General features: G+C 41.1%; 1 protein-coding gene across 5 annotated transcripts in view; it reads right to left on the reverse strand.

The window, feature by feature from the left end:
• Positions 1 to 15835, reverse strand: part of fat3a (FAT atypical cadherin 3a) — a 177260-nt gene that overhangs the window by 20604 nt on the left and 140821 nt on the right. For all 5 annotated transcript variants that reach the window (XM_047339510.1, XM_035153811.2, XM_035153813.2 and 2 more), the window contains 3 exons: positions 12344 to 12558; positions 9017 to 9154; positions 1659 to 1802 (listed from right to left, as the gene is read on the reverse strand). In XM_047339510.1, the coding sequence (XP_047195466.1) occupies positions 1659 to 1802; positions 9017 to 9154; positions 12344 to 12558 (497 nt within the window). The remainder of the gene's footprint in view (positions 1 to 1658; positions 1803 to 9016; positions 9155 to 12343; positions 12559 to 15835) is intronic.

The raw sequence follows: 15835 nt of genomic DNA on the forward strand, positions 1-15835 counted from the left end.
AAAATAATTGTACTTTAAGGTGTAAATTGTTGCCGTGGTTTTTTCTAACTTACGTCAGTCAGTTTATGATATCCAAACCTTTGTTGCTTGTTCAGGTTAATTCTTTCATAAAAATTAATTTGGGCATTATTGACAATCACTTGACTGATCACCAAGGGAAACTGCTATTATTTTCCTGCGCTGAAAGTATAATGCTGCTCAAACAATTTTGTTTTGCATTACAATTCTGATTAACACCACATTTCCTTTCATTTTCAACCATAGAGGTCTTAGTGCTGTAATGGGGCACATATCAGAACTAAATGGCTCCAGCAAACCAGAAATTGTAGTACTCTGTCATATAATTGATTCATTGATAACTAACCCTGATCCTTCATCTGGAGATATGTCATTTTACTCAGTCCCAGAATTTCTCAGGGCAAGCTTGCAAACTGCATAATGCAAATTGAACCAAACTCTGTTGTGGTTGAAATTGTGGTCAGCCCTAGAAATATCTGTTACTATTCCTCCGCTGCTTCTCAGCAACTAAACACAGCCTTGTAAACAAAAAGAGGAATTTTTGAATGATCGTTTTGTCTAAATCTAACTTCTGAGCACTCATATTAGCTTACAACAAACTTTGGAATACACTTTAAGCAGTATGATGGCTGTGGAATTTGTATTTTATTATTTTCTTTGAAATGGAGGAAAGAATCTCTCAGCGAGAATGGAGAGGGTGAACGAATTTTGAAAGCCAAAATCGACCTATGATGGGAATCTAATTGTTATTTTAAGACCAATTTAAAAAACTCTTACTCAAACTGGACATCTTGTCCCACCAGCACCTGACAAAAACACACTGCCTCCAACAGTACAATATTCCCAATTTTCTGCCTAAACTCAACCTTAAAGGTTGGGGACATGGCATATTTCCTTGCAGCAGTTTCAGCAGTAATTCAGGGTATAAAAGAGCTGGGGAAAAGTTTAATCTGTAAAGCTAGCTACCTACAGAGTACTAGCTACTGAAAATAGTGTAGTACAGTGGAAACCAGATATAGTGATTTAGTATATAGTTGATGAACCGTTTATATGGATCAAAAAGCATGGGACAGAATCCTGCTGATACAAATGCTGTTTATATAATTTGGTTATAGTAATTAAGTAATCCGCTTACAGTGTTCATTTGGGCTGTTTTCATGTGTTTGGACCGTAAAAGTTTTATAATTTTTAATTTTTTAAAAATGTATTTTTTACCTTGTGTTCTGGCTCTGTCAGTAATTGACTGCTTCTCTCTGTGTCTTCTATCACTGTGCAGAAGCTACGCAATTTGTTTATAGTAATCAACCGCTTATAGGGATCACTTTGGCCCGGTATAAACATGGTGAATTTAACAGGTTTGCACTGTAATACAGTAATTACCAGGAGACACTTGTCCCTACAATGTCTACATTGAACTGTTTAATTTATATTGTAGTTTTGGGGCCCTCAAAAAGACCGGAGTTAATTATAAATTGTTAGCATTATAAGTAAATCATTACCTTACAATGATTTACACAGTAATTTTTTAAACTCTGCTTATTACTGACTGTTGACTTTAATAACTTTAAATACTTTAATAAACGATACATTCTTGTCTCAACTGTGTTGTAAGTGAGCATCATATCAATCAGGAGATTTACCTGTATGACAGTAGAGAGGTTGGCCGGGGAGAAGGTGGGCGGGTTGTCGTTGATGTCAGAGATATCTATGTTGAACATCACGTTGGAGGACATGGGTGGGATTCCACTATCCAGAGCTCTGATAGCCAATGAGTAGCTGGAAACCTAAAGGATAAATACAATGAAAGGTACATGAGAAACATCCACACCATGGAAAACAAAAAAAAAACCTCATCATCATAGAGTCTGTGATATCACAGCCACAAAGTAGTTTTCTGAAAGCAGGACTGGCCGCTTCAAGTTTTGCAATCATAGCAATTTGTAGAGGTAGAAAACTGAGATTTGATCAAAGTGGTTTTGTTGACCTGAAGTTGGAGGAACAGTTTATCCTCGATACCCTCATATTCATTTCATCCAACATGTTAAAAACTGCTGGACATACGCACACAGTGATGAATTTACTATTATTAGAGCCTTTCCTTGTGGTGAAAATGTAAGGTTTGTCCTCAGGGTAGCAGCGCAGAATAAACAATTGGATATTAAAATCGGAAGTAATTATCTCTGGAGGAATATGAAGGTGTTCATGATGTCATCATTTTAGATTTATCCTGTGTAGGCTGATGGTTTTTTTTTTAGAATGAATCCTGAGCAATGGACTAGTCCTAGCCTGATGCCCATCAGGCTAGGATGCCTGATATTTTTGTATCCCTCACTTGTGTATTAAGTCTCTATGTCTTCTTGGCTCAGCTGTCCAGTAAATGGTAAATAGTCTGTATTTCTTTCCATTTCCAAATCTAAACTGCATAGTTTTTCTAAAGGCTACCTCTCTTATGCTAAATGAGTTTTTCTAATCTTGATGACCATTAAAAGCACATTACAGTACAGTTTTTTGCAGTTTTTCACCCATTTACACACAGTTTCATACAGTGCATCTGTGTGCAACACTCTATCATACACAGTGCATATTTCTACCTCCGGAGCCACAGCCGCCCCATAAGCGTCACCTAATGTTGCTGTTCTGTTCCCTGGAGTTTCCTTGTGCTTGTGTATCTGCTGTTTTCCCCTGCCAGTCTGCCAGAAGTTCGTCTAACCTGTTGATTGTATTTCCAACCTATTACCAACCAAACCAGAACAGTGTAATCAATTAACTAAAGTCCAAGCATGTCTCAAGGACATAAAAACCTGGATGACCCGCAATTTTCTTTTATCAAACTCAGATATAACAGAGGTTCTAATACTTGGCCCTAAACACCTTAGAGATACATTATCTAATGATATAGCTGCGCTAGACGATATTGCATCCAGACTTGATTATTGTAATTCCTTATTATCAGGCTCCAGCAGTAAGTCGTTAAAGACTCTGCAGCTTGTCCAACATGCTGCAGCACGTGTCCTGACAAGAACCAGGAAAAGACACCACATTTCTCCAGTATTAGCTTCACTACACTGGCTTCTGGTTAAATCTAGAATAGAATTTAAAATTCTCCTCCTCACCTTCAAGGCCCTTAATAATATGGCACCATTATACCTCAAAGAGCTGATAGTACCTTATCAACCCACTAGAGCACTGCGCTCCCAGAATTCAGGCTTACTCCTCGTCCCTAAAGTCTCTAAAAGTAGAGTAGGAGCCAGAGCTTTCAGCTATCAGGTTCCTCTCATGTGGAATCATCTCCCACTTTCAGTTCGGGAGGCAGACACCATCTGTACGTTTAAGAGTAGGCTTAAAACCTTCCTTTACGATAAAGCTTATAGTTAGAGCTGGTCCAGGCTTGTCTTAGACCTGCTCTTAGTTAGGCTGCTATAGGTCTAGAAGGTCGGGGGACACACGACACTCGGAGCTTCTCTTTCCAGCTTCTCCTTCCTCTTCTCCATCCTTATCACATCAAAGAAATGAATATCTCATCAATACATGTTACTGACTTGACTTCTTCCCCGGAGTCCCTTTGCCTTATAAGGGCCACCGCTGCGGCCACATCGTGGATTATGATGGTGGATCGCGAATCAGAGATCATGATAATAATGGCGGATCCTGTATCGTGTTGGCATCTGATAATGGTGGTGGACCACGATCGAGGTGGCAGCTGATGGTGGATCCTGATGGCGACAGTGGATCATGATTGTGGACTATAGTGGCATCCGATCTTGATGGTGGATCATGATCGTGGTGGCAGCTGACCATGGACTATGATTACAACAAGACTGCTTGATATATAATATGTCTACTCAGTGTTACGACCCTGAGGTCATGTGAAATGTTCTATACATCGGTGTATGTGCTTTTATCTACTGTGCCTGTGTTGTGGATCTCTCTCCCTCTCTGCTGTGATGCTTGTGTGTGATGTGTTGCAGGTGTGTCTGGCTCAATGACTGACTGAGTGGATGATTGACTGTGAGTGTGTAGGTTTGTTTCCAGGGAGCTGATTGGTTCCAGCCTCCAAGCTTGCAGGATAAGAGGACGGCTTCCCCCAGCTCTTGCAGTCTCTCCTCTTGCCACTGCCAGCCAGAATTGTTTCTTGTAAAGTGTCTTAAGATCTGTTGTTTGATGTACCAGCCCGGTCTGATAGGGGTGGGTAGCATTTTTGTTTAACCCATGTTTTGTCCTGTTTTGGGATTAGTAATTAAGTTAGTAATATGTCTTTTTGTTTCTTTAATTTGAGTAGGTAAATTTAGGTTGTTAGCCTTAAGGTTGTTTTTGTATGTCTTTTTTGCTGTTAGCCTACCCTCAAGCAAAAAGAGTTAATAAACCTAAATGGGCTGTAATAATTTGTTGCTGTTTGTTGTTGGGAGCTGAGAAGAGGGGAGACTCATTCATCATGTTGCAACTGGGTTTTCTCCTGGGCTGGGTCGTAACACTCAGATACTCTAGCATTACTGACAATAATCCATCAATTCATTTACCTTCCATTAGGCTACAACATCTTTATTCTAATCAATGCTGCAAATACCCTCATCTTTCTGATGTTTTCATCACACGTGGCCTCTATTGCACTTGCATGCAGTTTTTCCTTACTCTTGTTGAGGGTTAAGGCCAGAGGATGTCACACCTTGTGAGACAAATTGTGATTTGTGAATATGGGCTATACAAATAAAATGTGATTGATTGAACCTGTCTGATCATCTGACTGTAATGTTTCTCCAATGGTATGACTTCTTTGCTTTCCCAAATCTTAGCAGTTAACATGTGGGCAATGTTAATATTATAGGTACAAATAACAAACCAAGGAAAGTCAGACAGAAACTTAAACAAACCTGAACTGTCAACCTTTTCAGTCAAAGGCCAAAGATGTTTTTTATATTACATTCACCTATCTGCCTCTGAAAGTTTCCAATTACTTTCTAATATGGATATTTTCTATATAATAACCACAATTATTTGGACACAAAGGACATTTATACTGATTGATTGCTGATTGCATTCCTCAAACTTTACCAACTTAAAGATGGCCTAATAAATATTTTTATAATAAAAATGACAAGTCAGTTGTGGAAAATATGAGATTCACACTTGATTTTCATGCAACAGGACTGTTGATTATTCTGGATAAATGTATGACAAAAAGAGGAATCAGCAGCTGAGTTATCATTGTTCTGAAATTAAAGGTCACAGTTTTAAAATCAGTTTTTATTTGCGCTGGGCTGGAGAGGTCTGAGGACAGAACCACACTCAGAATGTCAAGAGCCCTGAGTGAGGAAAAATACAACTCATGCCCTGACTACTTGGTACTGACAGAAGGTGGTACACATTTGATATCAGGAACTCACCGATATTGGAATTTGCTGAATACTGTTGCATTTTTTTGGCCAAAAGGAACACTTATTTTAACAAATAGAATAAATGAAACAAGTGGATTAACTTGAACATAAGAAATGTGAAAATCTGTCTTTAGGAGAGAAACTTGATCTTAAACTGATATACCTAGAGAGTTATCAGCAGCACTGCTCGGCTTTACAGAAAGTTTCAGCCCAGTGTTTCTGGACTACTTCTTTATTGTTCTAGTTCAATCCCACTCTGTTCTGTAAAGCTGGTTATTGACTGGCTCTGTTAACTCTGTGTTTTCTTATACTGCTATGAGTGTGTTCATGTGGCGGAATCATTAATTACAGGCAACGTCATCAGAACCATGAATATAGTAAAATGATACAAATGTTTATACCTGTAGGCATATTCCGTTATAATGAAAGATGAGGGTGATTTGTTGGTGTTTTGTGCTTGATTTTGGAAAGACCTGTTTTTACCAATCCATTCTTTTAAAGATCTTAACCCTTTTAACATAATTTAAACACGAATGTATCAGTGATTATAAAATCCACAAAGCTTCATCCATTATTTTTGTGATATATTCTAAACTGTTTTAATGTGTATAACATGCATAAGGCTTCGTGAATGTTTATAAATCAACATCTAAACTTAAAACTACATAAAGGTGAAGTACAACCAACAAAAGTAGGTCTAGCTGCTATGTGAGTTTCTAGTTGATTCATTAGCTTTGTCTTAGATTTGTGAAAATTTCCTCAGGGCCATTATTATTTAAGTTTGTACTGAACATTCCTAATTATCACTGAAGCTGCTTTCAGACATGCACTTAACTCTCCACAGGGGCTCTATGCGTGAACGTGTCAGAGTGAGAGCCTCCTGGGTTTCTGTGGACTTTCTCTGTCTGCCCCCAGTATAAAGTATGCAGAAAGTTGAGGGGAACGGATGTGCGAACACAATAAGAGATCCTTTGCAGGATTGTGGGGGAGTTGATGATGGCACAAAAAAAATAAAGAATTCAAATATCTCAGGATGAAATAGCTGTGTCATACACATAGAAGACACTGACGAAGATGTCTAGAGAGTTTTCGATTTGAACGGCCAAAATAGTCATGAATGTGAGAATCTCCTGCTGCGTTATTCATGTATGAGTGGAAACCTTTAGGGAAAGTCCGGACCCACTTCCTCTGGAGGTCCCATCTGAAAACGGCTATAGAGACAAACAACCATTCACACCTGTTCTGCCCTCACTGTTAGACCTGCGCATGGGGTGACATATCTGCATTCTTCTAGAGACTTCTCTCGGAATGCCCTGCATTTTTTGAGCGCATGGGGTTGGGACAGATGATGGAACTGGAGACCTGAAACTAAGGTCATTAATCTTCCTTGCTTTATTCTTAACAAAGCTGGCAAAAACAGAAAGGAGGAAATTGCACCAAATGTTGTTCTTTGTCCTGCAGGCCAAACAGGAGTTTTTCCACTATGGTATCGATTCCACGTGTTGTGTCGACGTATATAAGTCCTGGTATGTAGCCTTGGTTCTTGGCGGAGTCTATCTCAAAAAGAAGGTCCCCAAGATCACACAGAAGTTGAGGCTCCTTTAGTGAGATTTTAGGGAAGCGTTCTAGCCAATCAAAAAGAGCCTTCTCCAAAGCTTATGGAGAGCCATTCCCCACACTTTGGTCAGTCCAGAAAAAGGGTTGTTGATGTGCACTGCTTTGCATGTTGCGAGGATTCATCACGCAACCACTTAGTCAACAAGTCAAGCTCTTCGCTAGCCGTTAGGTGTAGACCTTGAATAGCATCCTCAAATGAAGATTTCCGTGCCCAGTAGTTGCCTAGCTTGTCACTGAACCTTCTGAGTCCTCCCATGAGCAACTCGCGTCTGGCTAGAAATCTGGTGAGGTCAAACATATTTGAGTTTTCTTATGTGGGTTGCTGAGGCGTATAGAATGGTTTGGGTTGATGTGTAGCAAGGCTTGGATATGTCCCTTTACTGTAAACCCTTGTGTCAGGATCCTGTAGAATGATAACTGGTTTTCCAGGGATCGGATTGGTCAGTAGTTGGGCTGACGACGGTTTTTATCTGCTATTTTAAACTTAACCTGCTCTGGGGCAGGGTAGAGGTGCAGTGTCTATTACCATGGTGATTAACATCGGGAGGAAGTGACCCAGCTTCGTAGGACTGAAAACCATGAATTAAACCTGAAGTTATTCTGATAACAACAAATCCTGACTCGTAGTACATGCTTTTGGTGAATATAGTGGCGCATTTGGCAACTTAAGAGACAGAAGCTGTTGCACAACAGAAACAGAGTGAATGATCCTGTTGCTCTGTAACTGTCAGATGTGAAAATAAGCAGCTATTAATCAAACATTGCTATATTAACTTAAAGGGAGACAATATGTCAGTGCTTAGTTCACAGCAGTTGTCATTACCTCAAAGTGGCCAAGAAATCAATCATCACAGGAATAGACAGCACACAGGTTGTCAGTATCCCGGGGGGTTGAGTCCATGTTGAAAACACCACCAGACTATAATTTAACTTAATAGGTGGGAATTTGTAATTATCTTGCAGCTGCCATAATAATAATAAAAATAAACAATAGCAGCAGATGCTAATCAATTATCACTTTTTAATGACAAACAAAGAAGTTGTAAGTAGCAGATAAAAACCATGACGATTAGTTGATATATTTGGTCCTTTGACCGCACACACACACACACACACACACACTTCTGGCATGTTGCTCCTTCTTCAAAAAACCTGCTGCGGCATATTTTTCTGTTTCCCTTCACATTGCACACGATGGAGAAATGTAACAGAAGCAACTAAACAGTATTCTGCTGCCTGAGATGTATGAAAAAATGAATGTCAGTAATTAACAACTATGACCTGCTTCCCAGAGAGGGAGAGGGGCAGAGGAAATAGAGGAAGATGTATAGAAATTAGTCGATGAAACCTATGTAAACACACACACACACACACACACACACACACACACACAGCACAGGAAGCGAGAGAGAAGAGAAAGCTGCTGCTCTGTGTGATAACCCCAAACACACTTTCATCAGTGAAAAGCTTTGATCCCCCACACGCCCCTGCGCTCTCTTTCTGAGCACGCTCAGCCGGCTCATCGGCTGTTCTCATGAATACTTTATGATAGGAATATGAACATTTCTGTTTTCAAGCACTGCGGAGAAGGAGATGAGGAAAAAGCAGTTGATGAGAACCAAGAGTGAAAAAAAAAGTCAGACAAGGGAGACTGGTTCAGGCCTGCTGCAAATCAGCTAGAAAAAGCAGAGCTGCTAGGCAATAACCTACTAAGTAAAACAAAGTAAGAAGCTAGATTTTTCTGGCCGTTATGACCTTGCAGATTATAACAATGCAGCTTGCAGGTTGATATACAGTATATCATGAGAAACGAAGCTACAAGGTAACAAGTCTTTAATCTTTGTTCACACTCTGTAAAGCCAGTGTCTGTGTTTGAAACATTTGTTGGATCCATTTTATAAACATAGAAAGATGGCAACACTGAACAGTGAAGCCAAAACATCTCGATCTGCCCCTGTAAGAACTGTGTGTGTGTGTGTGTGTGTGTGTGTGTGTCCGTGTGTCCTCACTGTCTCATGGTCCAGTTGCTTGTTGACCTTGATGACCCCACTGAGTGGGTCAATGAAGAACTGGTTGTCTCGGTCTCCACTGACAATGGAGTAGAGGATGGCTCCATTCAGCTGACTGTCCACATCCTCTGCTAATAGCTACAAACACAGCAACACAGTAGCATGAGTGAATATACAGCAGTCACACCACTTGTTCCTTTCTTATATTTAATAAAAACATTCTATGATGAAGTATTTTTCATCCATGTGGTATTACCATTTACCAAACCGTCTCCTTTGTAAAGATCAGGTTTAACTTAATCCAAACTTAACCAAGCTAAACTCAAACTTCTGTGGTGATCAGAATAGTCTGTGATCTCAGGCTACAATATACTCCGGCAATGAATGTAATAGTTTTAACCATGCAAAGGCAACACTGTTTTAAATAAGACTGAACAGATAACAGCAGAGCAAAAGATTCTGGCAGTTTAAAATAATACGACACTATCAAGGCTACAGACAAACGCATGTAATGCTCTGCGTTCACTTGTTGCTTTATAAATATAAAACACTAACAAATAAAGAGGATTTTCTAACTAAATGCCTTTCAAAGATATAAAGGTATATTTCACTGCCTATGGACGCCTTTTTATTGCAGACATTTTGACTTGTTAAAGCAGAAAACGCACTGGTGGAATGAATAATATGATTGATGGCTGCATTCCATTAAGATAAGACAGTCCCAGGTCTCTGACATTGTGCATTCTCAGTTGCTGACATGGTTTACTTGGAAAGTTATTGGAATGGCGCAGATATTAATGCCATTATTTATAGCTGTGCTTTCTCTGAGAAAATGTCTGCTGTGAAAAGGGTATGATACATCGCAAGTTTAAGATACTTTATCATAATTTATTATCTAGTGTCACTTAACATTGGGCATCATGATAACCTATATTATGAGGTTGATTATTAACTGTGGTGCCGTTATTAACAAGAAACATCTTCAGAATCATGAATAAAGTATTGGATATGATACAAGAGGAAACATTTACACCTGCCTGTAAATGTGATGATGATCACAGCAAATTTACCGGCCATTGGAAAAGTTCAAATCAAGAGGATTCATGATCAATGATGAAGCGACAGAAAAAGCCACATCATAAAAAATATTAAAAAGTTATCCTCAAATGTAGTGTGTGTGTGTGTGTGTGTGTGTGTGTGTATATATATATATATATATATGGCCTGAATGAGAACAATTGAAGAACTATTCGTTACTGTAACCATCCTATGAGCATTTTCTCTCTCTTGTCATCCAGGTTTAGGTGAATATCATTCATGTATTGATTAGTTTCTTGTCTCAATGCAACTCTTATCAAAGATTAAAAGCTGCAGGTATGATAGCATAGTGATTAGCGATCATGCAATTATTTCATTGAGTATGAATATATAGAAATTGTTTCAGTTGCTACAATTCGTTACATAACCCAAACTTTGCTACATGTATGGACAAATAAACTTGACAGTTACTTTGTTGAATACATAAAAAACTAGTGCCTAGTGAAACATTCAAAGTATACATTAACATGAAAATGTTCTGTCATACAACCGCTAAGCTCAAACAAAAGAAACATGGAAACATTGGGATAACAAATTCAAACTGTAGAGATAGATCTAAAGAAAAGGGGACGATCCAACAAAAGCATTCCAACCTCTTTTGTAATGTAATCTATTCTTTTATGAATCAGAATCAGAAACTGGGTTTTTGCCAGGTAGGTTGGATCTGATCATGGTTGCAGCTGATCGTGGTGGTGGAAGCTGTTGTTGCGGCTCCCTTCCTCTCTATCAGATATTTTCTTATGTATGTATAATTTACACATTGACACACTTCTCCATCATGTTACAAACTGTTTCTTCGAATCAATGTTTTAAATACTGTTATTTTGTCTATTGCTTATCTATTGCACTTCTGCCCTCACATGTGGCTCTCTCCGAAGTTTCTATGTTTTCTTTACCCTGTTAATAGTTTTTTGGGGTAGTTTTTCCTTACTCTTGTTGAGGGATGTTGCACCTTGTTAAGCCCTATGAGACAAATTGTAATTTGTGAATATGGGTTAAACAAATACAATTTTAACTAGGAAATTGAAGGTTTACACATACGAGGAATTTGCTGTGGTGTGTTCTTTTTAAGAAATATTAAAAAAAAGTATAAAAATATTATAACACTCTATACGAATTTGAACAATTGTACAAATCAGAATGCCCTCAAGCCTCAGAAGAGACAGATTTCTTGATCAGCTTCAATTCCAGACCCTGATAGAAGATGCAAGGGAGATTAGATAAAGGTTTAACATGGGATGCAGGCTATCCAAATTATTGCCAATCGTAAAGTACCACATCCTGACGTCCTACCTATTGAATTTAACAAGATATTACAAGAAAAATTACTAATTATTTTCTTGAAAATGTATGAAAAAGCTCATTCGAATTTTTCATTTGAAGAAGTGGTCGCCATTTACTTCAATTATTGGATTATTGTATTTGGCTGCAACACTGTTTACCCATGAAACTCCACAAGTCTTTTGTGGACTTAAACAGTTCACCCACCCCTCTATCTGCATAGTGGTGAGTAGATAATAAGTGAATTTAAATTTTTGGGAGAACTATCTCTTTAAGAAGCTGATTGGGGAAGAACATGCTTAAAAGCCTCAAAACAATCAATCAACATGAAAGTAAAGTTGTTTCAATACCACTGGTTGATGAGAACTTATATTACTCTGGTCAGATTGAACCAGTGGTTTCCTGATGTTCTGAATACTTGTGCAAAATGTTGAGAAGTAAAGGTACAATGTTAGGAATCGTCCAACAATTTTGGAAATAATTTGTTCTATTTACGATAAATTTAGAGTGAAGGGGCCTTTCCAAGCAAATATATGTGTACTAGATATACATCTAGGAAGCTTTATTGTTAGTTCAAAAGAGTCAACTTTAATCGACTTTAGACTCCTGCAGGCCAGGATGATGATTGCTCTATCTTGGAGAAAAATGGATGTGCCATCAATGCATATAGGATGAAGGAGATGGCATTTTGTATTGTACTGGAGAGACTTAAATAATTAGCGGGGTTAGAGGTTTTTTTTAAATGAATTGCTCTAGGTTTGAATTTGAATTCTTTTTTTTTTATTGTGTTGCTTGTTTAAATATTTTGTTTGTCTAATTGATGTGTTCTTGATTTGAAAAAAAGAAGTTGTCCTATTTGGATCTTATGTTGTGCAACACATCTGGACCACTTTCATGCTCAGGTCTTCCACACTTGCAGGGAAAGTTTTACTATGTTGCTGAGCTTACCTGTACTACAGATTCTCCAATGTTGGCATCCTCGGACACCACTGCACTGTAGACGTCATGGTTAAACATGGGTGCATTATCGTTGACATCCGTCAGGTTTATGTTCACTGTAGAAATTGCACTCAGTGGTGGTGTGCCACCATCACAAGCTTCCACAGTAAGGAAGTAGTCCCTGCAGGTCTCATAGTCCAGAGATTGGGCAATTAAAATGGCACCTGAGGAAGGTGAGGAGTGAGAGGAAATATAAATATACATTTGATCATATGTAAATATTACAGGTTAAATGCACATGGGGATTTTTTAAGTTCTACTGTCAAATGGAAATCCCATCCAACTCTTGTTGGTTGCTATTACTGATTATCGCCAGTGCAAAATTGGTCAAGGTCATTCAGGTTAGATCTGCATTCTATTTTTGCTGACTGATCAGCAAAGACATCTCTGATATGTATAATGCTGTGGGCAACTTTTAATGGATACATATCGGCTAAAAGAAAGCTTGGTGCTCCAATTTTCTGTACTGTCCAAATTAGCCTTCTAGTGCTGCAGCACTGCTTCACTTTCCAATAATAATAATACATTGCACTTATATAGCGCTTTTCACAGAGAATAAAATAGTGAAACTATCAATATACTCTTTAAAATCAATGAAAAAGCTAAAAAGTCAGGTATACTATGAAAAATATAAAATATAAAATTAAACAGAATAAAAACATGGGGCCGGGGGTTTAGCTGGGGAAGGCAAGTCTGAAGAGGTGGGTTCTGAGGGCCTTTTTGAAAGATAGCAGCGTGGGGGCATTTTTAATGTTGGGTGGTTGCAGAGAGTGGGGGCGGCGACTGAAAACGCCCTGTCACCCCAGGTTCGGCGCTTGGTTCTGGGGACCTGAAAGAGGTTGGCATCAGCTGATCTCAGCTGTCGGGTGGGGGTGTGCTGGTGGATGAGGTCCGAGAGGTAGGGTGGACCCAGGTTGTTGAGGGTCTTGTAGGTAGTGAGTAGAATTTGGAAGTTTATCCTGTATTTTACCGGGAGCCAGTGAAGGTCATGGAGGACTTGGGTGATGTGATCAGTTGATTGGGTACTGGTAAGTAGGCGGGCAGAGAGCTGACAATAATCTCCACAGTACAGCATATTGTAGCATATTTATCGGAAAATTTGTGTGTGATTGTGAACAAATATTTGGGCGGAGTAGTGCAAGTGCTAGTTCAGACACTGAGGTTGGCAGCAAAGAGAGGTGTAAAAGCATTCTAGGCCGCAATAATGTATATGAAAAGTTCAAGTCTGGTTTTAAACCTCATCATAGCACTGAAACTGCTCTTTTAAGAGTTTTTAACCCTCGTGTTGTTCCTGGGTCGGATTGACCCAGAGTGTGTGTGCGTGTGTGTGATCATACGCAAGCCCTGGCCGGTCAGGGTTAGGGTTAGGGTGACCCAAGGATTGTCATTATCCAATTCTCCTGGGGTAATTGAGACCAATGGATTGTCATTCTCGATTCTCCTGGGGGGTCATTTAGACCCACACCTGATTCCAATTGTAATCTAGGGGGGTACATTAGACCCACATAGAAGCCGGTGCGCCATTCTCCGTGTGCCACTCTCCCGGACCATGGCACGATGTCACGTCAGGAGCGTTTCACCAGAGAACAGGTTCTCCAACAGCTATTCTCCCAGCAACCATCCTCTGAACCCGAAGAGGACGCGAAAGAGCCAGACTGAGAAGCAGACAGAAAAGCAGACCGAGAAGAAGACAGAGAGGACGGCGACGAAGACGACGGTGACTACGAAGACTACGACCCAGTGGGTGATGCTTCTGCAGATTCGTCATCCTTGGAAGAAGAAGAAGGACAAGACCACGGCGACACCACCACCACCACCACCGGACTCGTGGAAAGAGACCTTCCCGTCAAGAAACGGGGAAATAACATGGTCCTCGAGAGCGTATGGCCGAGAGGAGGGCCGCTGCTCCTCCTCCTCCTCTTCCTCCTCCTCTGCTGCGGCTCAAAGCGGGGTCCCCCCGGGCCCCACCATCCACGCGACGTCCCGCCCGGCCGCTCTTGGCGGCCGGCAAGCCGGTGAAATACGGGATCAAGTCGTGGGTGGCCTGTGATGCGAAATCCAGCAAGCTTGGAAGATGCAAGTGTACACTGGAAAGCCGAGCGGCGGGCGCCCAGAACGGAACCAGGGGTTGCGGGTAGTGCTCGATGTAACGGAGGGACTGCATGGTCGTAACGTCACGTGCGACAATTACTTCAACTCCTACGAACTCGCGCAGCAGCTCCTGGAGAGGAAGCTCACCGTGGTCGACACGGTTCGGAAGAACAAGCCCGACCTCCCGACCAGGCTGCTCGCAGTCAAGGGAAGAGAGGTGTTCTCATCCAAGTTCGCATTCACGCCCACCGCCACTCTGGTGTCCTACATCCCAAAGAAAAACAGGAACGTGGTGCTCCTGAGCACACGGCACGCCGAGGCCGACGTCAGCGACCACGAGGACGGGAAACCAGTCATCGTCCTGGACTACAACCGCAACAAAGGTGGCATGGACAACCTAGACAAGGTGATCGGAACGTACAGCTAACCCTAACCCTAACGTACGCTGGTCCCTGGTCGTCTTTCACATCATTCTCGACGTCTCTTCCTACGATGCCTTCGTGATATGGAGAGAGATCAACCCAGACTGGATGGACTGGGGCAAGCGGAACAAGCGGAGGGTTTTCCTAGAGCAGCTGGGAAAGGCTCTCGTGACTCTGTTCATCGCACGAAGGGAGCGCATCCCCCGCACGGAAGCGTCCGCCGCGGTTGTGAAGGCTGTAAAAGCCGCCGCCGCCACCGCCGCACAGAGAGCTCTTGACCACGGCGCTCGACCCGAGCGTCTGGCCTCCTCCATAGCCCTAGCAGCAGCCCCGCTCGGGGCGTAAGAGGAAGAGGTGTCAGATATGCCCCAGGAAAAAGGACTGTAAAACTCACACCATGTGCCGCGGGTGTAACAAATACATCTGCAAGGGCTGCTCACTTGTCTATTGCCCTATGTGTGCGTCCTAATATGGGGTGGGCTATGTGGGGGGGCCAACAGCCGGGGGAAGCAGGGACAACACAAGGGTTAATGATCTGATTTTAACTGTTGATTCTGCCGTCCTGGTGTTCTTAGACCTTAGTACAACACCATCACTGATCACAAGTTATTAGGACATGTACAGGACTGACTTTTACTTTGTGTTTGTTTGATTCGCTCGAGAGTTTATGACACATAAGTTTCAACCTGCTATATACACAACACGAGACCTAACGTGGCGCACAGTCCGGACATCAGGGATAAGACGCAGCACAATCATTGGCACACTTGTTAAGGAAATGTTCAAAGGTTTTGCCATCACGCAGCCTGTATTATTTAGCTTGATTGATGTTAACACCTCACAGCCTCTAGGTGCCAGTAATGCGCCATAGGCTGGATGCTAATCGCCATTAAATAATAAGAAGAAGAAGCCTCCCAGCCGGCGCTGC

Source organism: Hippoglossus stenolepis, chromosome 4 (genome assembly GCF_022539355.2).
Source record: "Hippoglossus stenolepis isolate QCI-W04-F060 chromosome 4, HSTE1.2, whole genome shotgun sequence".
Lineage (NCBI taxonomy): Eukaryota > Metazoa > Chordata > Actinopteri > Pleuronectiformes > Pleuronectidae > Hippoglossus > Hippoglossus stenolepis.